Source organism: Leuresthes tenuis, unplaced genomic scaffold, assembly GCF_036924035.1.
Source record: "Leuresthes tenuis unplaced genomic scaffold, fLeuTen1.0.hap1 SCAF_3, whole genome shotgun sequence".
Lineage (NCBI taxonomy): Eukaryota > Metazoa > Chordata > Actinopteri > Atheriniformes > Atherinopsidae > Leuresthes > Leuresthes tenuis.
Window position 1 is genome coordinate 5,721,041 of NW_027325357.1, and position 27,327 is coordinate 5,748,367.

The following is a 27,327-nucleotide window of genomic DNA, read 5'->3' on the forward strand; positions in this document are numbered from 1 at the left end:
CCTGTGGATGGATGGAGCGAGCAGTCTGTATGAAATCTAATCCATTTCAATTTGGTTTAAAGTCAAACTGCTGTGACTCAACACACCAACAAACAGCCACGAGCTGCTGACATCAGCACACTGATTGATCAGGGGTCAATCTGTAAAAAGCAATCAATGACTAAATGACAGGAAACTACAAACAGCATTCAAGAGCCCTGAACACACCCCCGCATCAGTTTTTACTTGAATAACTCACGTTTATTTACTGGTGGCTATAAAGAAAAGGAATTTACAGACATATCCCAACACACGAACTGACTGACGGATAAAATTCAAATCTACAAACAGATGCATCAGCCTCCAAGTCAACCAGCATTTTTCTAAAGCCCCCAATGGGACCATGTCATGAAATTTCAAGTGTTTTTGCAGTTTGTTCCAGGCGAAGGGAGCAGCACACATGAAAGGATTTCTCCCCATCGCAGTTTGTACCCATGGAACTGAAAATAATAAAAATATCCTGCGAACGAAGGAAATCAGGCCCTGAACTCTTCAGATGGAGGAAGGATTTTTAAACAACAATATACAGTGTTTTAGTCTACCTACTGACAAGGAGGACCATCCAATGTGTTGGTATAATGAACAGTGATGGGTGAGAGATGTAAAATATCAAGAGCATGCAGACATCGACACGAGGCATGCATTTATTCTGTGTACAGAACAGGGATCAGATAAACTCCTCATTAAAAACACAAAAACTGATAGTTATGGAGAAAAAGATGCAAAGTTTTCAGAACTTCTAGATTTGACACCGTACTGCATTCTCTGAGAGCATTACTGCCTTTCTCAGTGTTTTACTGCCTTGTGTCTAGATGTGGTGCAAATGTGTATGTGCATGTGCACAAAATGAAGGAGGTACTAAAATTCACCGCGTTCCACAAGCCTAGATAGTCGAGACATGCCTCCTGTTGAAAAATGACAGCAGCCTAACAGGCACAGGTTAAAAAAAAGAAAGAAAAAGACACAGAAAAGCAAAAAAACATCATCATCATCACTGCTCAGCCCCCGATAATCTGTGCCTGACAGCTGTGAAAAAAGATGGAAAAAAGAAAGACCGAACACACGAGGAAGGCAGCCGTTATATGGTTTTGTCTTTGATGAAGCGGCACGCCAAGATGTCAGTCACTGCTCCAGTCCACGGATGTCACGGATCCGTGATCACAATGTCTAACATGATTGGATTAATCTGATGTCACCTGTGGTTCTGGCTGCATTAACTGATGTTATCAATGCTGACACAGCGTGAGGATGCTGTCATGGTCCATCAGGCTCGCACACGAGTAACTACAATAAAAGTCAGCTCATGCCAAAATACATAATGGGACGATCCAAGAACAGGTGTAACCTTTGAGCAAGGCAGCAGGCTGCCAGCTATGCCTCCGTGAGTGTTTGTCTCGCCTGAAAAACAATCCTCAAACACACAGCGTCTTCCATTTCACTCATAAAAGCAAGACAAGAACATGAGCATTACCGTGGAAACCAACCACGAATCCCACGCACAAACCCACCAGACCGGTTCTGGGAGCGCCCCGAGGGTGCTGTAATGAGCTGAGAGGGAGGAAACTATTAAGTCGTTTTACACGGCGCTAAGAGTTGACAAAGCTAAGGGTACGAGTGCGAATCAGGGGCTGAAAATAGGTAGCGCGCGGCATTCCTCAAAGTCAGCTGCTCCATTTTTCTTTTGTCTTTGTCACACACTCAGCAGCTGACAGGCTGAAGAAGCTGGGAGAGAGAATGAAGGAGGAGGCGACAGCTGTCAAAACACGCTAAACACGCACATTAGCACGCGCACACGCTGGGATAACAGTGGAATGTGCATGGTCAACATGCAGTGTGTGAAGGCCCTATTAGCTTTACAATAAGCTAAACGCAAACAGATGGCAACGAGTTTAACCCAGATATGAACTGAACTGAGTCTAATAAACTCGGCACTTCCCTCCTCATTAAACGACTGCAAAGCTCATTTAAAAAAGATTCTGAATCCAGACCTGTTGACATTCATGTTTAACAGCTTTCAGTCATGTTCTCCTGCACCTCTGTTAGCGCGTCCTGTTATGTTAGAGGCATTTGTGGAAATACGCCACGCTTTGGGGGAAGTCGTCTGCGTTCACGTGCAAAACAGTGACCCACAAACAGAGCATAGTGACAACAAACAGAGCAAGAATTCTTTTTCTTTTTCTAAGGCTGAGGTTAGGTTGAAAAAACAGTCTGTCCTTTTCTTTCTGATTGTGGCATTAAGAAATGAATGAGTCTTTGGGCTTCATCTACACAGTCTGCTGCAGATGCGTATTCAACAGATTTTAACTGAGCAATAAATCAATTAATGAACTTAATTCAAACAAAGCTCTCTTTTTAAATGGACGTTTTGATGGATGTTAAGCAGCTGTCCTGACTCATGTTTGCTGGAAAACATCTCTAAATTTCTTCTATTTCTACACAGATGATGCCTCATGATACCACGCTGTTGACATTTTCAGCTGTTATGCTTGAAGTGATGTCATGTGCTGCAGAATGTGATCTGAAGCTGCCTCAAGCTGCATATTTCAAACTAACCTCTGTATCTAAATGACTATTCACAGGTCTATTCTGTCTGAGTTGTCTTTTCTTTCCGCTGCCAGCCTCCTCTGTCACCACACGCACATATCCACCGAACGCTAACTAGTCACGCATTGCTTCTTTGCATGTGATTTTCTATTTTTATAAACAAACACTCAAATATGACAGAGCTGATCTGCTGAGGCTTCCGTGGAGGGGAGTGGCCATAATCCACCTCCCACATACACACGCATTATTGGATTTTCTTTTAAATACCAACTGATCTATGTGTTACATAATCATACCAGGCACTGTAGCTCTGAACATGCTGGTAGTCCACATCCTTCTGCATTATGCTGCATAGGCAGCAGTCTGTGTCAGATGGCCTAAAAACTAATGCTTTATATGCACAAGACCGGATAATCGGTTTATGTCAGAGGTGGGCCAAAAAAAAAAAGGATCAACATTTATCAATCTAATAAGATAAAACATTATAAGCACACAGTAAAGTGAGTAAAGGCTCCGTTTTCCTAGTTTATCGAAGCATTTTGCTGACAAAGATCCTGTTATGACCCGGAATGCTGACCACAGACATACAAACCTGCATCAGTGTCCAGCCTCACTAATGCTTCCCTGGCTCAAAATCTGGTGAGAAACCTGCACCGCTGTGGCAGAAAATATATACACGGACAAGTCCAGAGATCTTACACATCAAAGCATGCTTAGAGGTCTTCAGGAGTAGAAAAGCATGTTTCAAAAACAGGTGTACAAACTCTTCTGGGACTACAGAGCCTGTCGAGCATCAGTGCCAGTTTGGGTCTACTTTACCAGAAATCCTACCGCTTCACGATTACAGCAGCCACAACTAACACACCGATCTCCAGCTGAGCTGTAGTCCACCTCTTCGTTTTAGTGGATAAAGTAGGTTAGGATTGTAAGGTTTTAAAAAGGAAGGAAAATATACAGAATAAAAGAAGATGCATCCATTTCTTTATCATCAATATGTGTGAGTGTGAGCTACATTTACGGAGCTCCATCCAAACAAATTTTCAAAGAGGGTTTATTCATCTAAACAAGAAATTGGTGCCACTCATTTTTAATTTTCTTAATGTTGATTTGGAAATATATGTTCAGCTTTTGGATGTGGGTGCACTGTGGTTTAAAGTACATAACTTGATTCAAACTATTATTGTATGTGTAACGATACAGACTGTCTTAACTAACCTGGTATTTCAAGCAGTATTAAGAGTAATTCAACTAAAATTGTTCATGAAATGTGTGGAATATAATCCAGGGTTAAACTAGGCAGCAGCACAAAGACTCGTTGGATCGAGGCAGAAAGAATCACAGGAAGACCAGCAGGAAAAAAGAAAAGGTTAAGGAGAAAAATGGCCAAAAACAGCCAAAATAACTTGGCATTCAAGTCTTAAAGAAACAAAACAAGTACAGAAAAGAAAAACATGCAGTGAGATCTGCCGAGGGAACATTTCATAATCCGGTAGCACAACGGTTTCTACATGTTATTATATCATTTACTAAGTCTTTCCACAGAGTAGCTGGAGCCAGTTTTTCACCTTATGGTCTCACCGTTTACAGGGGAAAAGATCATGAGGGAAAAGATCCTTTGCTTCGCTGTGTGTGATGCAAGATGTCGGTTTATTATGGTGATTAATGACTTCCATCTCAATGCGTCTGGCTCGCAGCCGATAACAGCAGCAGCCCTGTCCAGAAGACATTTTGCATCTTCAGTTTCCTGCCATGTCTTCTGAGAAAAACCACCCACAACCAGCAATGCTTTGTGCAACGTTTGTATGTGAAATGATCGTTCAGAGACAAAGTTTGACGCTATGGGGTGTCTCATCTTTCTCTCGCCAACAGTGCACAGCCTCCGCCTGGGGAACAGACCACAGGAACAACACCATGGATGTGCTAACGGCTCATTCATGCTGCTGCTCACTCCTCCCTCACACTGACTAAACAGAGCTGAAGTGTGCAATGACGAGTGCTATTTCCACAGCTAAATAAAAAGAATATTCCAGTCCCAGAGTTAGAAACTGCATGTGTCTGGGCCCCACGGTGAACACCTGTGTGTGTGTGTGTCCTCACCTCTGGTTCCAGTCGCCATGTCTGCCACCTTCTGAAAAGCATCCAAGAAGGCTCCAGTAACCACGATGGTTGTCCTGAAAAGAAGATAAAAAACATTTATATCCATCAAATCCATGTTTCATAGGAAAAGATAAACATCTGCTTTTTAGATTAATGAAGGTAAATGCAGACAAAAGTCTCCCAGACGTCCTTTGCTACTCCAAATATTTCTGAGATACTGAAAGAGAAAGATTTTTGACCTGAAAACAACACCTTCCAGAAAGGTGATGCTTTCTAACAGACGTGTTCTCAGATGGGAAGCTGGAGGGGGATTAGAAAACTGTGCAACCCAACAAAAAACAAGATCCTAAAGAAACAGCAGCAGGGCCGACAAAACTCAGAACACATCTGAAACAAACCTCCACCTGGTGTAATTTGAAGGACTTTTGGTGGAGCCACATGAGAGGCCATTTGCCTTCAAAGGCCTGTGTTGGGAGTGCAACTGGAGATCCTCTGAGACACACATCATCTTCATCAATGGACCTTTTGTTTGCGTGTCTTTTACCAGTCAAGTCTACGCTTCTAAAGCCAACAGTGTCACCTGATCTTCCTGCATTTTGAGGGGTAATGACTGTGTCTGACCTCATTGGAAAGTGTCTTTCAAAGTTAGACCAAAGACTTGACTCTGACACACATGCACACAGCCACCATCTTCATGTGTGGAGATGCAGTTTGCAGCTTTTCCTTTGACTCAATAACTAAAACACATCATAACAAAACTCTTGGAATGAGAGCGAAACGATTTTAAAAATTAAAACACCCTTCAGTGTTTCTTTGAAGTTTCAGGTGTGCAAATAAATGATTGATCATCCAGTCCTATAATAACCGACCGACTGAGCTGGAGGACAACTCCCAGCGACACACACACTGACAAAACTAAACCCAAAATCCGACTGAGCAGAAGCTTCAGTTGGTCTTTGCTCAGTGAGTTCATGCTGCTTTGATGTGCAGATACTCGGGTACAAGCAACATTTCTTATTATTCCTACAAAACATTTTAATATCTGCAAAGGAAAACGAGCCCTTTAGACATTTAACAGGTGGAAATAAAGCGCCTCTGCTCTCTATAAGTTGATCTTAACACATGGGGTGGATCAAATTTTACGAGGAGCTACATTAGTCTGTTTCAGCAGAATGAAACCCACCTTTTGTTTGGGGTTATGTGCTAACAATACATGTTGGATCAGGCACAATCTTAGTCCCACTGAAAGCCTCTTGGCTTGTAGTGAGAAGTTCGTCGTTCTTTAAGTCATTTTAACTAAACCCGCAGTGAAAGACGTGTTTAAGGCTCAATCCTTCCTACGTGGGACTAAATGTTAACACTTTATGAATGATGTAAAGCCTTGTTTTAGTTAACGTGACACCCACCCCCTCAAATATGCTTAAAGATTTATCAGACTCTTGGCTTGAATGATGGGTTTTGATACTAAACGGTTCTACTGAAGGTTCCGGTGTGTAACACGTGGGGCCATCTATTGGCTGAAATGCTGTATAAAGTTCACTATTATGTTTTTAGTAGCATAGCATTACAACTCGGTTTGTGTTTATTACTTTAAAAGAAGCTATTTATATCCAAACATGCTCTCCGTCCCTGTCCTCGCCCTCCGCCTATAACACAACCATATAAATACCGTAGCCCACAAGGGAAAAAACACGCTGGTTTTAGAAGCACAAACCACAGCTTTTCTTTTTCTTAAACTGGAATAACACACCTCACAGATGGAAGCCTCCATCACAACGTCATGGAGTGGTTTGAATCTTTGTCACTTTGTCACAGGCCTTTCTGCCACTGGACAGTTGGAAGATTTTAACAGGACCAACGTTTCAAGCCATGGGTTATGCCAAAAACAAAACATTTCGTAAGTCTTTGACCACCAAATTGAAGCCGTTTTATCCTTGTGATGAAGTGTAAGTTTGAGCCAGATGAATATGAAGCATATTGAGGTGTTCAAGGGACGCCATGTTCTCTATAATGGATGACAGACAAGCTGAAAATATAATGGTCAAGGCCACCGAGTTTTTCAATGTCTTATATGTGAAGACTGATTGAAACTGAGGTTTAAAGGATTAAGGCTTTCTGTGCATATATTACCCACAGCAGATACTTGAAGCAGCATTAAATATTGGCGTGGTTTGAACAGCATATATGTGCTGGAAGCGTGTGTTTGTGTGTCGCTGGCTGACTGGCAGGGCTAATGGACTGTGACTGGCTGCAGCAGGCTGAGCGATGCTTATCAAAGTTAACTGGCCTACTGGGGAAAACACTATTATACTGATCTTAAACTGAGCCAGCTACTGGGTCGCTGTTGGTGTGACAAGGAGACAGTCTGAGTCATGGCATGTGTAACACGTGTAACATTTATGTGGATTATAACACGCAGTGACACAGTTCATTTAAATCAAAACACAGAAGATAGACTGCACGAAGCACAATTCAAAAGCATTGGTGAATCTGACCCTGGTATGTCTTCTTCTGTCTTCTACAGTGATCAACACTTTCACAGATCTTTCATGGTTTCATGTGACTGCTGACAATTAAACAAAAGACACTGAAGGCCAGAAAAAACACTTTAAATGTAGCATTCTCAGATTTATCAAAAATCTTTACAGGTGAGTTTAAATGCATTCTTACTTGAGCTGTGATTGTAGTTTGGCTCCTTTGGTTACAAAGTCCTCCCAGGTAGGATAACTGGCCTGCAGGGGGGAAAAAAACAGTTTAATTCTATTTATACAGCACTAAATTAAAAAAAAGTCATATCAGGGTAAAGTAAAGCATCACGGATGTCAAACTGATGGGAATCCCTAAGTTTAACCGGCAGTCCCAAAGCTCAACAGCATTTACTTCATACTGTGCACCGCTGAAGTGCGTCTAAGCTGCTCTTAGCTGTAAGTGTTGCTCAGATCACTATTAATATCAGTGACATTGTTGGACTTCACAGCAACACAAATTCTACAAAATAAGGAGTTCAGAAATGAGAATTATAACACAAGAGTTGAAGACAGTGAGGATTAATGAGCTCTACTGAAATAAATACCAGATTGATTCTAATTTCTACTCAGAAATGTAGAAATGGTGAAAGAGAAAAACTAAACTGTTAGTGAAAGTGGAGGCTCTTGACTGAAAGACAGAAAACTCAACTTTGGGTTATTGAGCATTCGATTTTTCTCCTGTTTTTATATTTAACTGGTTCAGTTGCTGTGAACGACAGATGTTTAACAAGCTAAAGCAAAAAACACGATAAAGTGACTTTATTAATGGCAGTCGGAACAGCTTCACTGGGCAGTGCTGCGAAACACTTCCTCCCAAAGATATCCAGTCATTTCGGTGTCATCATCATGGAAGACATCAATCCCATGAGGCTTCATCAAAGGATAAAGATGAGTGGTCAGAGCAACTTTGCATTGATTCGCAGTGATCCTCTCCCTTATTGATCGAAGCTGACAGGCAGCATAACAAAGTCACCAAATCCCACACTGGAGTCAGGTTTTTCCTTGAATTTGTCATCTGATTTATAATCATCTCCCGACTAATCATTGATCACCAAATCAATCAGGCACCATGTGTGACCTTTGTGTTCCTTACAGAATGTCAGGGGATTATAGCTCTACTTCCAATTTTGTTTGAGCTAAACTGCAGCAAAACAATGAGCAGCTGAGTGACTCGTGTTATTTTTGGCCTGTCTGACTTCACATTAGAGCAGAGGCTGGGAACTTGGAGCTGATCATTAACACAGGGAAACTAACAGAAAGGAGCTAGGCCTAATACGTGCAACACAATGTCGCTGTCATGCAGCTGTAGTTGATTCTCCGGGATACCGCAGATTTTACTCTGAGCTCATTATTTCCACAAGTATGTTAAACTGTTTCCATAAGATATTACCACCCATATGGCATCGTAATGACTGCTTCCATACATCCGTCTAAGGACCCCACACTTGCAATCTTCGTCACTTTCAATGTGCACATTTAAAAAAAAAAAAGCAACCAACAATTTATATGAAGCGATTAATCAAGTACGCCTTGAAGCTCGAAATCACAAGATGGTTTCAATATCCTGCGAGGCAGATATTAAAATATCCTCCGGTGTCGACTTCTAGGGGGTAAAAGCTGCTCTTGTATCTGCATTTTGTAACAGCGGCTGATTGATTATGTAATCCGAGGCTGGATCGGGCTGAAGGCTCTGACCTTGAGTTGCATCTGTGACCAACAGCTGTTGGTATGGTGTTCTGGTTACTGAATCTAAAATGCAGGAAAAACCCTGTTGAAACAGAGGCCTGAATCCCACTTTCTCTGTATCTATTTTCCTAAACCCAGTCACCCTGAGTGTCTCCAGTCTCTGCTGGTCCAACGAAGAGAGGATAATACTGATTTAACCCATAACACAACAGCGTTAGCCTCTTAGCTCCACACCGCTAAAGCTGCTAGCCGGCCCGGGCTCACAGATAGCCAGACATGCACACAACAGGGGACTGACAGGTTTACTGGCGGCAGGGATTTAGCACTGTGTGATGAAATACTGCAGGTGATTGAATGAATGCCTCCAGTGAATAACTAACAGTGAACCTGAGATAAATAGAAGCAGGAAAGGAATGAAAAGAATGAACAGGAAAAGGACGGCACTCTAAAGCTTTATTTATCTCAGTGAGCTAAAGGAGCAGCTGAGGAAAAATATCCTGTATTTCATCATGATGAATGAAAAACATACATATGCCGACACATAAACTTAATGAGGTACATTCAGGGTAAACTGAAAAGGGTGTAATTCACAGCATTTGCAGCAAAGCTTAAATTAGTAGTAATAAATGAAATGGTAGAACCAAGTGATCTAAGTATCTTCAGTCTCTCAAAAACTCATCTCATGCAAAGGATGCATGTTTCTGTATCAATCTTCCAGAAGCTTAATGTGCAGAAAACAGTGAAATAAACAGCGAGGACAGCGATTTTACTGCCGTGCAACCACTTTGAATTTTACTCCAGGAATTATGGCAAATGAGACACCATCTAACTTCATTTGCATATCATTCAAAGAGACTGAGCAAACTGATAAAGAAAGCGGGCTCTGTGAGAAGAAGTTGATGGACATAATGGATGATACAGCCCATCCTCTACGTAACAGAGAGCTGAAACAACGGAGCGTGTTCAGGCAGAGGCTTCTTCAGCTCAGCTTGAGCTCAAATCGTGACCCTAAGACAGAGATACACAAACATTTTTGACCAATATTACACCTCTACTGTTCTTTTTGGGACTACGGCTCTTACCCTGGACTTCCCTCTTATAACTTTAGTTTGGTCAGAAATTCTGCTTGTTCCACACCAGAGCAGACACTGAACATCACCCCGAAGAGGAATGTCAGACTACAAACACAGAAATGCAACTCCTGCTTGTATTATTATATGTGCAGCTCTTGGAAGGCCCTTCTTGTTCCCTCACCACTTCTCGCCTCAACCAAAAATCCTCCCAAGACTTGTTGTTGCTGCCAGGAATGTCACGGTAAGCTGCAGACAAAACATCCCAGCACTGGTTGAGCAGCAGGCAGAGCTAAAAAGACCACAGGCAAAGTGTATCAGGGTCCACTGAGGCTTTTATACTAAGAGCTTTGGAGCAGTGGTTGCTAAATTAGGTTCCAGTGACCCTCAGGGGTCACTTTTAAAGGGTTCCTTAAACAGCTGCCATCAAAACAGCTGTCTACTCCCATCTGGCTGGATGGCTATTTTTATGTGTCCACTTCATTTCAGCTGTTACAGGCGAAAACTGTACAGAAAAAAAAAGGTGATGGCATCTGATGTTAGTCTGAGCATGAAGGTTTTACAGAGACACAGATCAGTCAATTAGTCAGTGAAGCTCGGGGTAAACAGTAGGTTTGTTGGTGGGTCAAAGGAAAATTCAAGGACAGGAGACGAACACTTCCCTCATAACTGGTTGATTTTATCTGTGATAAGCTTTGGGAACTAATCATGGTCCTGCTTCCTTACTTTGCATGAACTCAAACTGAGTGGAAATGGTCCACCGGTGCTGACACAGTAAACCATTCACACACCCTGAGCTCTCCGTGTATAGAGGACAGACAGAGCTGTTATCCTATCTGCTAAACCAACCTGACAACATTACCAGGGATACGGTTACTTTGTGTGTGTGTGTGTGTGTGTGTGTGTGTGTGTGTGTGTGTGTGTGTGTAGTTACCTGCTATCAGTGTCTAATCCTACCACCATAATTCTGACTTGCTCTACTGACCAACAGAAAGAAGGGATGCAGAGCCATGGGAGGGACGGACGCGAGATCTCAGGAAGGTGACAACGCTGCCCTGTTGACCTTTCCAGAGTCTAGACCGACCTTATTTAGGTCTTTCATTCAACTATGCATTCAACCAGTAAGCTAGTGATTCATCAGCCAGCACGCAAGACCTGCCATTGGGAATTTTAAGCCCCTTCCAGAGCAGCAATCCAGCCGAATGTGTTGGCTTTTTGTCTGAATGAGCGACTCTGATCACTTTTCTATTAAAGGCCAGTGCAAGCTAACATTTACGGATCAGACTGCATGCAGCTACATCAACTGATGAACACACATCGTGTCATTTAATAATAAAAAAGTGGCGCGGAAAATACCGCAAACATTTTCTCAATGAGTCAAACCAGCAGATCAATAAAGAACGCTGGATATAAACAACACTCAAATGAACCAAAAGGATCCGATTCATTTTCAAAAAAGCACCAATAATATTCAAAGCAAGAAACTTCCAAATAAAATAAAATGAAATATAGTTAAAGAGGGGAGCTGAATCGTGTGTATGTGTTTCATTTTCAGGGATAAAATGATGGAAAAGTCTAACACATGAATGCAAGAAAAGTACATTTAAAATAATATTTTTTAAAAATATCAAGATGAAGAGCAGCTGTTTCATCCAGGACAGTAATGATACTGTAAAAATACAGGAATATTGTTGTATATTGTGTTTTTTTCTGTTCTTCAAGTGTTTTGAAAGTGTAATTAATGTAAATAGTTGGAAAAATGGCAAAGTAGTTGTTAAATTGAGTCAAGTAATGGGTATACTATAAATTCCTTTTTGAACACGTTTAGAAGGAAATTTAATATGTGAGAATGAGAAATGTTAATACAAATAAAAGAAAATGTCCATCACAATTCAAACACCTCAAAGTGACAAAGCAGCTTCTCACACCAGCTGGACCAATTTCAAAAATACCTAAAAGTACATTAATAGTGTCACTATAAACCACCAGAGATGCATTTCAAGGCCAGTAGAGTTAGAGATTGTGAAGGCTGATGGGTATGAGGTCAGCCCACTGTCCTGTGGGAACTCCGTTTTAAAGCGTGAAGAAGTTCATTTTTTGACAGGGTAAAAACATCAGAAAACACACCATCTTTCAATAGTTTCCCTTAAAGGAGGCAGACTCCAGGGGTATCATCTGCCAGATTTACAGGTTTGCTCCAGATGTTTTCATTTACTTGACTGTTAAGGTTTTTAATTTTCTTAGCACCGCCACGGTGTTAAAGTAAGCTTTAGCTGGCATTAAAGCTAATGGAGTTGTGCCTTGTTTAGAGGCTTAAACCACACTTACGGTAGTTAAAAATATCTGTTAGCTTGTGTGTAGGAAAGGGACACTGACACCGCAGTGTATGCAGTCTGAAGAGCAGCAACCTTCAGTCACTTTGTCTTTAAGCTGTGGTTTCACTATACGGCGGTGCTGCCCCACGATGCACTGGGCCGTGATTGTGGTTGCAAAGCTCTATTTCCACTGTAGCATCCTCCACAATGCAGTGAGTTTACAAAGGAGCCCAAGATAACATCAAGAGTCAGAACAGGTAGGGTCAGGGAGACCATGAACCAGTGAAAAAAACAGGGAAAAAAGGGGAAAAGCAATAAAAAAAAAAACTATGGGGACAATAATTGTAAAAAATAAAAACAAAAGGCTGAGAATGCACCATGAGTGCACAAAAAAAGGATGACACATCTTTGAGTTTAGCATTTACCAGAAACTGTGTTCCTTATGACAGCTGTGGCCAGCGGCAGCTAACATCTCCCCTGAAGGGCTGAAAAACGTCCACGTGCTTCTCACATAGCTGCTCATGTAAATTTGTACGCAAGCGTCTGTCAGCTGGAAAATGATTTCAGGATTTAAAACAGGTGCGATCAGGACTACAGCTGAGTGAACATGTATGTGCACACGGCTGCTGTCCGTATTCATTTAGCATGTAGAGCCATGCTTGCGGCTCATTGCCACATAAATGCTGTTTGTGTTGTACCTTCTAGATAAAAAGAACTGTTTGGACAGAGCAGAGTTTTATTGACAGCAGCGGGGGGGGGGGGTAAGTATCTTTCATTGAAAGCAGGTTCAAAGGAAAATTCCTGTGAATTAGTTTTAGAGTTAAATCTCAGTTATGTTTCTGTCAGCTTCTCTAAGAGCTTCTCAATCTAAACCACAGTTATCTACGACCTGTGAATATACTCACAGACGTATACTTACCACACAGCTCAAACCTTCACTGAGGGCCACGCAAACAGATAAGAATATGCTGGGACTGCTAAAACTGAGCCCAACACCCACAGCGATCCTTGATGTCCAGGCCATCGATTTATCCTCCTTTTCTAAAGAGCTGGTCCTTGGAGTGGAAAGATACAGGGACTACCGATACAGATCTTATCATAAATAATCAGTTGTCAAAACAAAGTAACTACAAATTCCTCTGAAACCTGTTTGAAAGTGAAACCTGAAATTACACAGAAAAGATGACTAATACTGCTTAATTACCACCCGTTTCATGCTTTCCTCATTAGGTGAAAGCAACATTCAGGCTTTGTGTTGTATTTCTGTATATATGAATAATTTATTTCATTCATTTAAAGAGTATGTTTTAATGAGCTTAATGTTAAATAAATCCCATGAAAAGTCCAAAACTTTCCAGATGTCATGATAAATTCTGTTTGGAAACAGCTCCATCTGCAAAGTTTGGTCCATAAAATAAACAGAGAGACTTCCTGGGTCTCTGTAGATGCTACTCAAACAGGAGGAAATTCCAGATTTAATACACTTAGTGACAGACTGATCCACACTTGGTGCTCTGTTGAGCAGATTTTGGCATGTTTTCCCTGGGATTTGGTGGGTGATTGTTCTAAAATATTGAGTAATTGCAGCTGCGGGATGTTAAATATGAAGAAATTAATGTGAGAACACAAAAAGTCAACCCCAAAATCTCACATTTGTGTGTTTTTTTTTTTAGGTAGATGAGAGGCTGGGAGTAGTTGTAGTGAGTGTGTGTGTGTGTGTGTGTGTGTGTGTTCATGGCTGTCACCTATATGCCACTACATGACTTAAACCTGGAATTATTCTCCACGAAAAAGCAGTACTGAAGTTTAGAAGTAATTTTATTGTTGATTAAGTGTAAAAAAATACACATTCAAAGACACGCGAGCCATGTTATCCGCTGCTCTGGTCATTATGACTCAAAGTCAGCACATTTAAGGAACTGTGGTGAAGCAACAAAAGAGCAATGGAGGTGGAGAGGTCGGGACTGTTTGAACAGCAGGCTGAAGGTTTGTTTAGGATCATGTTTGAGCAACACTGGTTGGCTCAAAAAGACAAAAAAAAAAAGCAGGGAGAAGGGAAAGTAGACGGGAACAGAGCGTCAACATCAGGTTAATGGTTTGCCCGTGGCACACCGTGTGTTCCACAGCAAACTGAGTGATCCTTTACCTGCTAAATAGGGTTTTTAATAAAGACACCCCCCAGTGTTTTCACCTTGCAGCTTCCGTGTAACACAGGAAGTCACAAGAACAGAGGTTCAGGCAGCCAGGGCTATAATAGACCTGAAGAATCAATCCTGTTAGAGCTTAGTGACATATCAGCTTTGTCTCTAATCAAACCAAAGAGATAGATGTTGGACTGATTTGAATATTTTCCTGCATATTAAATGAGACAAAGGTGTAGAGCTACATCTAAAGTCGGACCAACTGTTTTCGTGATGGTGAAGGTTTAAAGGGTGTACTGAATGCCTGGAGGGGAAGCCGAAGTTAAACACACAGAGGATTTCCCATCCCTTTTATCCCACATTCCAAGTACTTGCATAACCAACAACCTTTTCTTTCTTCATTACCGCAACTATTACAAAAGCTTTGTTATTGTTCACCCCATCACTATGTGAGGGGAGCTCCTATAAAGCACTCTGCTTCAGCACATCTGCATGTGATCGCTGAAATACTTCAGGTTGCTCACAATCGTTGGAGTCACATTTCAGCTCTCCCAGCTTCCAGGCTGAATCAGCTGATTTCCATACTAAGATCTTGTGGTGTAAACTGCGGCCACGCAGCCCTCGGTGAGTCTGATGAGGACAAGGAGGGCTCAGTCGATAAATTCTCCTCCTCTCACAGCGGCAGGCTGCCTTCAGGAGGCACGGCTGGGCCGTCTGTCTTTTCTCTCCAACATCAGACTGACAGAGATAAAGCCACACTGGCAAATTCCTCAACTACACCAGCAACAGACCTTTTAGTGATGTATCAATAAATGCACAAAAGAAGAATCACAAGCGCACGAAGCATGAATCTCACTAAAACTAACAGTCTGTGGGGTTTGGTAACATCCACTGGGAAAATTTCGACTAACCAAACACCTCCGCCTCACCCTGCGCTTTTCAAACATTTAGAGAGAAACTACAATGGCTGCTGAAAACATGAAAGGCCTCTGCAGAGCCACTGTTTGGTTTGTCCTTTCTGTGGACACATGGCGGTGCCACAAGCAAAAGAGCAGCCCGTCACTTTGTAGATATAAATCACTTTTCCAAGGAAGTCAACATGACTATTCTTACATTCAACTGGTTCTATACTTTTTTCTAAATAATACACACATGAATTTTGACTCCTGACAAAAATTTGCTCCAAACTGACAGGCCAAAGGTGGACAGCATTAAAAAAAAGGGACTAAATGTATGCTTTATAACAGCTGTTCAGGCCCAAACCATTATCTTATCTTAGCAACAGGTTTTTGGTCACATGCGTGACAGAGAGAGAGTCTTTCCCTTTCTATATTCCACCAGTTTTATCATCTGAGATGTGTCTGTGTGGCTAGGATCGGGGGAGCCTTCATGAATACAACAGAATTAATACAGTGAATCTGTTTCAGAGAGCAAAGGTGTGGCCACTTATTAAATAGATCCCAGGTGTCCACATCTGAAACAGTGTTTTCTATGCAGTTTTTATGTGAGACTTAGAGCAAATATTTCATGAAGCAGTCGCGTCTTTAAGTTCCCAATCCCTGAAATTCACGTAAATACGCTTCACTGAGAAGTAAGTGAATACTTCTTAAAGCAATCTTACGGTCTGAAATGAAGAAGAGTGTGATTTTAAACTCTTCTTCTTTCTCATTTCTTCAGCTTTGTCTTCTTTAAACTGCTGCCATGTCTTACTGTTGATGTGGAGAAGAGGAACTAAACGGCAGCTGATCTACATGTGACTTTTCTATTTCTGTTTCTCTTTCTGTATTTCTTGAAGAATACCTTCAAAAAGAGCTAAATTGTTCAAATATTTCTTCCTTGCATTTAATACTCTGGAGAATCTCACTTTTTTAGATATACAGCTGAATTTAAAGGCTTCTTTTATTTACCATCCAACTGCTTGTAAGACATTCCACTTAAGAAAACTGAGCCCTTATCGGTATGCAGTAATACAGAGGTTTGAGCGCGAGTGAGACAAATCCACACCCTCTGTTAAGCTGCACTCATCCGTGCGACCTCATCGCCTACATCCTTTCAGCGCGCTGATCCCTTCAACTTACTTAAATAGTTTACATGCAGTGTTCCCGATTCAAGAGCTGGATTGCTCATAAGTATTTCCACACTCCATACAATCTCTGAACAATGGCAGTTTAACGAGGATCGTGCCAATATAGCATAATGGCTGCGTGAAAAGGGCCAAAGTCTAATCTGATTGTTTTATTCTGTGTAGCACGACAACACGCCCTTTATTCTCACCAATGCCAATATACTCAGCTCAGCCCAGATAGCTTAGGGATCACCAGCAAACCTTTTCATGTATTTCACATCAACCATGTTCATCAGCTTCTTGTAATTTTAAATGAAAATGCATCACAACATATACAGTGAACTGGGGGGTAAAGTCTATCTTTAGATTCATCACCATGCAGACGTGGTCGATTCTGCATCAATTTATGGCAGTAAAAACTTGATTTTGGTGGAACTTGGAAGTGCGTAACTTAGAAATTCGCCCAGCACCCTCTGCACGAAAAGCACATCAGCTTTTATGAATATCAAGGTAAAAATGACTTGAACAAGAGCCACTCTGCCGGCAGGCTGTGTAAAACTAAACCGAAATATTCGGAAAAGGGCGAAGCCAGTTAAAATGTCCACTTCAACTTTTACTGCGAAGGATTTGTGACCGTATTATTCAGTTGTTGAGAACCAGGGCTGTGCACTTTGAGCCAGGATACTACATCCCATCTCAAAGATATTTTCCTGACACAGGGATCCTGAAGCTCTACATCGAGACCAAAAATGAAGCCATGGAGTCACTGGAGAAACCGGTAGGATAGCTCTAACATGTGATGCATGGGCATCCAGTAAGTTGGAGTCCAGAGGCATTGTTTTTACTGACAGCTGTGATTTCAGACAATGCATCGTTTTAGAATCGCTTCACAGTCGTCTGAATCTTAACTCAATCCAATCGTAAAGTGGCTGAAGATGAATCATATAATTTCCACCACACATATTTCTTTACGTTTCACCAGTTCAGGGCGTGTCCACACCCACATTCACCTGAACTTGCCTATTTGCCTGTAAGGAATGAATGCTCTCTGCAATCAGCCACTCCCACACAAAGTACCAGGAACTACACCGTATCATATCAGTGATGAGACATTACATTGCATTATGGCCTCTGGATCTAGCGTGTATTGTGTGTGTCTGGCTCACTGTAGAAAACCATTTGTTATTCCACACACACCACAGCTGCTTTCTTATTAACAGTTCACCTTCACCGGACAGATAAGACACGCACACAGACATGCACGCACAAGATTTGTGTATAAAATCGTGACAACACACATGCAAGTTGTCACTTGAAAACCTCCGGGGAGATGAGGGCAGGTCGACTGTAATCTGAGTGACATTTTCCTTCAGAGTCAAGAGAACAAGATTTAACCACAGACTTTCTTACATTTTGACTTGTCATAGCATGAAAAGTAGAGGTGAGAATAATTCTGTTAAACGCTCAGTTCCCTCAAAGGTTGACTTGGCAAGTCTAATGCGATTCCATTTTCGTCTAATTTATTATCTCCTCAGTCAACCGAAAGATAAAAATCCAGTGTAAACGGATTGTTGATCAACACAACGAAATTCCAGCGAACCAGGAAAAGTGGGAATTGATGCCAGATAGGAGATGAAGGCCACAGAGCGGCCCTGAGTACCGAAACCATTCAGCGATGAATTCTGAGGATTTTCTGAACACAGTTCCTTATCTTTAAGCAGAAAGAGTCCATTCCACTCTTCCTTATTAGCCACATGTCTCGAGTGATTAACCCTGCTGTTCTAATCAGGAATATCAATTCACCGTGATGTCGGACCTGATCCAGGTCGGAGATGGAGCGAAGCCCAGAGAGAGGAAGCTTTGGAAAACACAGAAAGGAAGCTTTTGTCTCCCGGATGTGTTGCACTTACTGTTTGCTCTGTATCACAGCATTTGTTTGTACAATGTTTGAGTTTTGTAGCCATGGTGGCCTAAAAAACAAATCCTTTCTGTAACAGTGGGATTGTTTGGCAACTTAAATGACCTCGTTAGCTTAGCTGCAATCCTACATTCCTCCTTTTGGTATCATAGTTTTGCAAAAACAAAGTCAAACTTTAACTTTGTTGTGCTCTGGATGTTCGTTTGGCATCCTCTCCTTTCAGAAACGTTGTCCTTGCTTCATCTAAGACAAAAGAGCACCTATTCTCACAGTGTGTTTCTCTTTTGGTCCGATTCTGCAGTTGTCATCTTGACAAAGTGTCTCCATAAATTTGGGAGGTATAGCTTCTAAAGGAGCTTTGTAGGTTTCAGCTGTTGAAGGATTTCATCTTTAAGTTTCTCTGTAAAACACAGCAGAGGGCAAGGATCCCTCAACTAGCTCAGTTTATACTTTTATGAGCTACGCTTGCCCTGACACGCCAAAACATTTGCAGTGGTTAAAGTCTATAAACCAAATACTCAAATATCAATCAAATTCTTCCCAAAAATACATTAAACATGAAAGGTGGAGTTTTAAAGGGAAAAAACACAGACTCTACATGGAGCGAAAAAGCAAAATAAGACATGAGCGGGAATGTCATGGATGGATGTAAACGAATAAGAGCATGGAGGTGAGAGTGAAGGAGCACACTCAGCACATCAGGATGGAGGGATAGGTGCGAGTAGAGATGTGTGGAAGGTCGATGTCTCATAATGTCACTCCTAATATAGCTTAGACAGAAATCAATAAGCCGTCTCTCCAGTAGAACTGAAAGGTGCCATGAAGCTGCCGCAGGCGGGATTTCATCTGAGCCGTGATGTATTTTCATATCAAAAAGTCTGATAACCAAATCATCTGCACCCACAGAGTGTAAACAAGAGTAAATTCAATTAATCTATCCCCCTGGGTGCAATATAACAGATCTTCTGTACCCATTTTTGAGCCTCTTGAAAACTGTAGCGTGACACAGCTTTTGGTTTAAACGTGACCTGCTCAGACAGCAAAGTTACGGTACTTTAACCTGAATATTTTGAACGGCAGACGAGTGGAAACCAACTTCTGCATCCCGGGAAAAACTAAGTATTGGAGTTGTGCTGCATAAAGACAAGACAGTGTAGGGGCATGGAGAGGAAGGAACAACGCTGAGACTTAACCAGCAAAGTCCGCAGAAGGTCTGTCACACTGCTGACCAAACCACAGTAGCCATTTACAGACTGCAGGGACAAAAATATGGAGCCTCAGGTAAGCAGAATACCAACAGTTTTACGGATGCACGATATCCATCGGACCGATAAAATATCTGCCAATTTGGGGGGCAATTACATCATTTTTTATGGATCTGATATGTACATTTTATCCGATAAAAAGATACGATAAATTAATGAAATTGAGGGAATTGTTTGCAGGCCAAGAAGCCCCAAAACAGGCCATGATGCGCTGCTTACGTCGTGCTAAGCTTAACGGCTCAGTAGTTGGATCAAGATTTTAAACATGCAAAAAGCAACGCTACCTTCACAGGTCCCCGGGTCGCATACAGCGACATTGATATGCCAAGCTTTTCAAACAATGCACGCATGGTGGAGTATAATTCTGTTATTTGCAGATAAACCAGTCATAGTTCTGTTGAACAATTTTCGACTGATGCACTTTTTTATTTTAATTGTGTAATGATTTGACGTGTCAGTGCATTTGATTTATTACTCACATATGGTAAATGTTTGGCCTATGAGTGTCTTTTGCTGCTGTTATTTTTATTTAAAGCAAATGACCACAAATATGTGTGACATTAAAAAAATAAATGAACATTTGAAGAGCCAAAACTTTTGTTTGCTGTTATAGACAGGCCAGAGCTACTAAAATATCAGTTTTTCATCACTGCAAACTGCAGATTATATGAAGATTATATTAAATATAAAAATATAATTATCGGCAATGAGAAGCAGGAAATTGTGGGTTGAAATTTTTCCTATCGTGCATTCCAAAACAGTATAATGTGGCTCTGAGTCTCGTGTCACAGTCTGAAGTGACAGTAACAAGCCTACAGTTTGAGCCTCAGCCAACAGCATCATTACAATCACAAATTTGACTGCGGCTCTTAACAGCAGGTGAGATCTCCTGGTCATGAATGAAAGCTAAACATATCCTTCCGATGCATTTCCAGTTTCCTCTTTACATGAATAACCTTTAATAATAACACCTTTCACCAGACCAGCATGCCTCCAGCCCAACACGATCAGCGTGTTTCAGCTTATATATTTCATTCAAGCACACCGGCTGTCTGCAGCACAGAATGGGCTCATGATAAAAAGGGCTGAAGTGGCGCTTGGTTACGCTGCATGTTCACGACAAAGCTTGGATTACGCACCTTCAGAAAGCTGACAACAATCCCTGCAGTTAGCTACAGTAGTGAAGCAATCTTAGCATCGTCTCATCTTCTCCATAGTGGTTACTCAATCCTTATGTGTCCATGTTACAGTTCATGCATAGAAGGAGCAGTTTGTGTGGCTTTTAAAGTGCATTTTTCTTCAGACCTCGGACGCTGGTGTTGTGCTTTCAGTTGTCCCTCTTCATCTACAACAGTTATATCTCTAACAAACTCCAGAAAATGAAAATCCAGGGTATCAGAAGATAACTACCACATGTGGCTTTAATGTCAGAACTAAAATCATCTCCTTGACTATAAAAGGCAGTTCTGTTAAGTTTACAAAATGACCTACAATCAGTAACAAGCCTCTGCGCCCTCATGTCTCTTTGCTTATTAAAGAGTGTGAGCTCTTTAATGGCATGTTATGTTGCCCTGAGGAGACTTTTATCTGAACAGCAACTCTCTACTTAATTAGACATGACTTCTGTGTGTGTGTGTGTGTGTGTCCACGCAGCAGATGGCAGGAGTGCCCCTATTGGTTCTGTGCCATGCTGGTTAAATACCAGGATATGATGCCACAAGCTCTGAACCTCACACACAGCTCATTTCACACACACAATCCACCAAACCATCCCTCTTCCTTGTTATCTGACAGCAGAGGTGACTCATGTGTGCTGCTCACTGTTCTCACTACAGGATGTCTGCAAGTTCCATCACGCTACATGCAAAATGCTTTAACTTCTGAACATGAGAACACCCACATTTTCCTTGGATTCTCCATCTTACAGAGCTCTCTAACCGGTAGCATCTCAGGTAGCATATAGTTTCGCCAGACACCCGCCAAGCGGGTTTTTTTGCACCTGGACATTAAAAAACAATTTACAGAAATGCAACCACGACTCCCGTGAGTCATCAGAGGATCCACTCTTACACAATATTCTGGTATTTCTGAAGACTGAATCATCACCTGTGGTTTGTCAGTACCTCCCTGACAAACCCCTGCGCTCCCTCAGGCATTCAACAATTATCTGAGGATATCTTACAAGAGGCCGCAACGCTGAACACAAGTGTTGTGCGCAAGCAGGTAAAATTCATTAATCCTTTTATGCAATCACTCAGGTCAACATTGATGTCCTGGCATACATGTGTATGTAACTCACAGTGTCACAGACCAAGCCAACAACACCACAGTAATGGCAGCAGCCTCCTTCTATGTGACAGTTTCAGTGGAGTTTCACGCTTCCCTGTAAGAACTGCTCAGAAATGACTGGAGGTGTTGACATATTTGCCATGCTCAAGCAAAACATCTGATTCATGGAGGCCTCACATGAAACTGCCCTTGAGTTAAGTTTCCTTGCTCCAACAGGTCAGAGCTGTGTTGCCAGAACAAAAGGATCATCACATCATTGGCTATGAAACCAACTTTTTAAGTTAAAAAAAAAACATTATTACCCTCTAGCGTCTGTCTTTTTCAGTGTAATGTGCTTACAGTCCTGCATCGAACCACCCCGTAATAGTTTTGGGGTTTTATCGGCTTCACTTCCAATCAGCATTGAAACTAAACAACCGCAGTGCACGAGGAAGCTGTGATCAGGGCTACAGGAGTGAGCTCAGATCCATTTTTCTTTACAGACGCACACACGTGTTTTACCAGCCATAACATCTAGCTCTGACACACAGCTCAAACTGGTCATTTAACTGGACCACCGTCCTTTTCCCAGTAATCATGCGTGGAAGGGGAATCCAGTTATTAACCAACATATGTCCGAAAGTGTGAAAAACCAGGGCCTGGACTTCATTTCTCAATATATGGGGAATTCCACCTTACCTGCTGGTCATTCGGCAGATTTATAAACATCTTAATTGTGGCCTCATCAACAGGTATTATAGGATTATCTCTGCGCTATATAGAGTGATGTCATTTGTCGTCACACTGATCCTTCTTTTTGTTCCTCGTTTCCATGATGTTGCACACTTAACTTTTTGAACGCACCAACAGTGAGCCTCGATGTCCAACTGTTTGATTACGTTTCTATTTATTCTGATCCTCCACAAAGGTTTTCTATATTAAAGACAATAACGGTTGGGCAAGACCGTTCAACCAAAGAAAGAAAAGAAATGACGGATGCATTGATTTCGACAAAGAAGGTTAATAATGATCAACTGTTTAGGGTTTTAAACAACAACTGCAGCCATTCATGTGAAGAAGCCTCGTCCCGCGTTTCCAGAAGTTGGAACTTTGTAGGTGCACAATCAGTCCTCCAGATCTTTTATCAGGTCTTACGTGGCGACAGCTTACTTCTGTTTATATCTAAAATGACTTAGAAATGTAGTTCACACATTCAGTCACAGCCAAGATCATGCAGCAGCCGCTCTGCAGTGGCGAAGGGGAAGATTTTATCTGCTGCCACACCAACAGGAAACAAATTTATTCCACTTCATTTATCCCCAACTGCACCTCGTAGCTTCATATACAAAGCAAAGCGAGCACCCAAAGCCAACTACGACCAGCCTGGTGCATTCATAATTTGTGTCTGCTCATACTTTACTGAGATGCTGCAGCAGCTCGAAGCCTTGTAAGGAGAGGTCAGAGCGGGAGCGTCAAGTCTATCCGTCCTTACAAGAGCTACATTTGTAGGATGTGGTGAAAAATATGTGCAATAACCACAATCCCACACTGAATTTGAGGCCCTGAAATAGTTCAAGACATTCGTTGCTTCAACCTTTCTCTGCGGGAGATCATCATTCATGAAAGTATAACCGAATTTACCGCACGGACGACGTCTTTAAGGTGGTTTTGAATGGTGATTTTTCCATGATTAAATCAGGTTTTCATTAGAACGGAGTGATTTAAGTGATTTAAGCGAGACATTGTCTTAATGGATTGCTTTTCAGTCTGACTAAAGAAATACAAACACTTGCGTATGAAAGCAGCTTTTCTTTGGAGTTTTGGCTGTATCTAAACACACTTTTGTTTCACCATGTTTACAAAAAGATAACCCATTTGAGTGTATGATGCAAGAGAGATTCAATGATCAGCTGCATTATCTCGCTGTGTTAGTCCGGGTTTCATGAGAAAACATTTTAAACGACTCGTTTTAGGGGGTGAACCCATGAAAAACTTCGGCATCACTTCCCCTTGACTGCCTCACATATAGGTCAGCAACTCTTTGTTTCAGAAGAACATTTCAAGTCTTTACGTCAGCCCATTGCCTCCTAATGTCAGAGCTCATCCCAGTACAGCACCGCTTTGATGACATGTTCCCTGGGAGCTGTGGTTAACGACACAGACAGTCAGTGGGTCTACATGATGAGATTAACTTGATTATAGCTACAGTTGGGTTATGCTCCTTATCTGAGGGTAATTATCCTTGGATCTATGGTGGTGAATGAATGGAATCACTGGCACAAAGCATGTCATACCCCGGTACGATAGGTGGCGCTGTCCCCATTTCAGCTATCCTAATAGAGCCACTTCCTGTTGACGTCTTCACCACCAACAACAACAAACTCAGGCATTCAGAAAGAAGGTGAACGAAGAGCAAGATGAAGCTCTGTCCCTCTACATTTAGTTTGTGGTGATCATGGTTATGGCACAAACGTGATGCACAGCGGCACATTCTCCATCACGTTGTTTATTTCTTTCCGACGGCGGCGACAACAACAGTAATATCGTCTCCTTTGAGATTGGGTGACGATCCCGGGAAAAAACCTTGAGCATGCGCAGAACGCTCGATCCGATCCACTGTCGTCTACGTGCACGTTTAGTGTACGTTTGGATCGAGTCATCTCGGGGTCTTAATCCGATCCGATACGTTTTTTGTCAGATGAAGGTGTCTACATGAACTGAATAACTCAGTCTTATTATAATTTAGCCATTGATCCGATCCGATGGCACTCATGTAACCGCACTGACTGACTCTAATAAGCTTGATTCTTTAATCTGTGGCTAACCTGAAGCTCTGCAGTGATAGAGTCGCTCTTTTAACACCAGGTAATATCATAATGGATGAAAAATGCAACTAATATTTCATCACTTTTATACAAAGGATTAAATCTTGTGTAAGTCTTCTTATAGACGGGTGGCAAACACAAAGATTACAGTGAGTTTGGTGGAAGCAAACTAACACATCTCATTACTGAGGTATTTTGACTGTAATGCAGTGTACACCGTTTTAAGGACAGCATGTCAATAAGCACAATAATCTGTCCAATAATGAACATTTCAGGCAGTAAACAGCACTGATAGCTTAGATTAGAAAAGGACACATTCAACAGAAACTGATAGTAGTAAACCCAGGAGCCTTTCAACTGTTTTTTTTTGGTGATTTTCCAAGAAAGACACATTTAAATTACTTGTGTTATTTCATCACCAGCCAAAAACATGACTTAAATAACTATGAAAACAGATGGGGGTTTCTTCTTAGCGAAATGGCACAGTTTGACATCAAACCGCAGTATATTAAAATGTTGATAAAGAGGAGTGTCAATGTCATGAGCTTAAGACCATCCAAGCCCATCTTCAAGCTGCAAAGCGTCTTTTTGTATGCCCATATGAGTTTTCCATCATTCATCTGGACAGCAGCATGTTGTTACTGACCACTTCATGCACAGATGCTGATAAATTCATCTGAAAAGAGATCAAACTGGCCACTAAAACGGGTCAGCCAGGCTCCAGTTAGCACAGATATTTCCCCCAAACAACCCCAGCAGCACCAGACTCTCTGCTGGTTGTTTTGGTCAAAAAGAAGAAGGAAAAAGATGCGACTTGAAAAGAGAGCTGCTAACGATGAACATCTGAGAGCAGTGAAACACTGACAGACAGAAAAGGGCAGCCCGCTTGACAAACATCAAAGAGCGCACAGCTGGTAAAATCCACCCCCATCCAGCCCTGTTACCCTCTCAGATGGCCCAATTCCAGCTTTAACCTCAGCTCAGTCATTACCCAATCAACATCACCAGCACTCACATCCTCATGTTCAACATCCAGCTATTTGTAACCAAAACGTCAATGTTTATACGCATCTCCATTGTCATGATTTGTTGATTAGGTCCTATTAAAGCATAGTTTCCAGCTTGTCAGCACGCTATGACTCAGTCGGTGAAGTATGAGATTATGAAAGCCATCAAGTTAGGAGGAAATGCAAACATGGACATTTTATTCGGGTGACTGTGATCGTTAAGTGAAGCAATGGAGGAAATCTCCTTTAGGAATGAATGGAGCTCCATGCACGCCTTTGTGTCACTAAGCACATAAACTGTGATCTTTACAGAAAGAGCCTGCACATAAAAGAATAAACTATGATGACAAATGGGCTGAAGGTAATGCAAAAAGATGATTCTAAAAAGTGGAAAATGCGTCTAAAGGTGCAAAGCGTGCAGATCAACTTTTGTAAATACAAACGTAAAAGCATAAAGAGAGAAATCGAGGGAAATTATTAGTACGAAACAAACAAGTAAATTCATGATGTTATTTACCTTCATGTCGTTCATGATGAGCTGGAAGAGCCCTCCCAAGGCGCTGCATTCCTTCTCTATACCCGCATCCATTTTTCCACAGGCTCGGAAAAAATCCTCCTCAACCTCCCAACACGTAAACTTTTTCTTTTTTTCTTTACTCCCCCCAAAAAACTTCCAGGCGAGTTTTTAAACGCTCCAACAGAGGAATCAATAGAGCCTTTTTTTTATTTAATGCAGGGGGTGGTGGGTGGGTGGCTGAGGGGGGGTAGTTACAACACCCCGAGGGCAAAGTCTACTTTAAAAGAAACCACCAAAAACAGCAGTGGAAAAGGAGGAAGAAAAACACACGGGAGTAAAATCCAGGTCCAGGTCGGAGCAGCTCACACTAACGTATGGCTGTAGTCAGCCGATGCTAAACGCCGGCCAACTTGATAAACGTCCCAAAAAACACCACATCATGACTGAATCATACAGCAGATTGTCTGGAAAACGTCTGTCAGGTTTCAGAGCCTGGCCCCTGGCTGGTTTTAGTCACAGTAAACGGAAAGCACAGCTAACCGCTCCTTGCTAACTTGGCTAGCTGGAATGAGTGGTAAGTAACTCCGCTAGCAACCTGTGACTGTGCGTGTGTCCAAAGGCGAACACAAACATACGCACACACGCGCGCACACAGTCCGTGATCAATCAGTTGGTCCAAATAACTCTTATCGGGTGTCCAGCCTGGATTTTAAACCCTCAGTCGGTGTCTCCAGATGTGTATCCGAGTGATTTTGCTCTGTTTTCTTGCAAGTTTTGACGAAACGGGCGGCCGTCTTCCCAGCGTTACTCCAACAGGAGTCCTAACCTGAAGTGAATGAGTGCGTGAGCACCGCGTGAAGGTAGGTGAAGTGACGAAAACAACATCCGGTACAGCGTTTCAAAGTAAAAGCCAACGATGGATAGATAGATAGATAGATAGATAGATAGATAGATAGATAGATAGATAGATAGATAGATAGATAGATAGATAGATAGATAGATAGATAGATAGATAGATAGATAGATAGATAGATAGATAGAT

General features: G+C 41.8%; 1 protein-coding gene across 2 annotated transcripts in view; it reads right to left on the reverse strand.

Annotated features, from left to right (window-relative positions):
* Positions 1-27,131, reverse strand: part of mtss1 (MTSS I-BAR domain containing 1) — a 52,671-nt gene extending 25,540 nt beyond the window's left edge. For both annotated transcript variants that reach the window (XM_072381514.1, XM_072381513.1), the window contains exons 1-3: positions 26,286-27,131; positions 7,351-7,412; positions 4,681-4,754 (exon numbers count right to left, since the gene is read on the reverse strand). In XM_072381514.1, the coding sequence (XP_072237615.1) occupies positions 4,681-4,754; positions 7,351-7,412; positions 26,286-26,357 (208 nt within the window). In that variant the 5' untranslated portion in view covers positions 26,358-27,131. The remainder of the gene's footprint in view (positions 1-4,680; positions 4,755-7,350; positions 7,413-26,285) is intronic.
* Between the last annotated feature and the right edge of the window lie 196 nt (positions 27,132-27,327).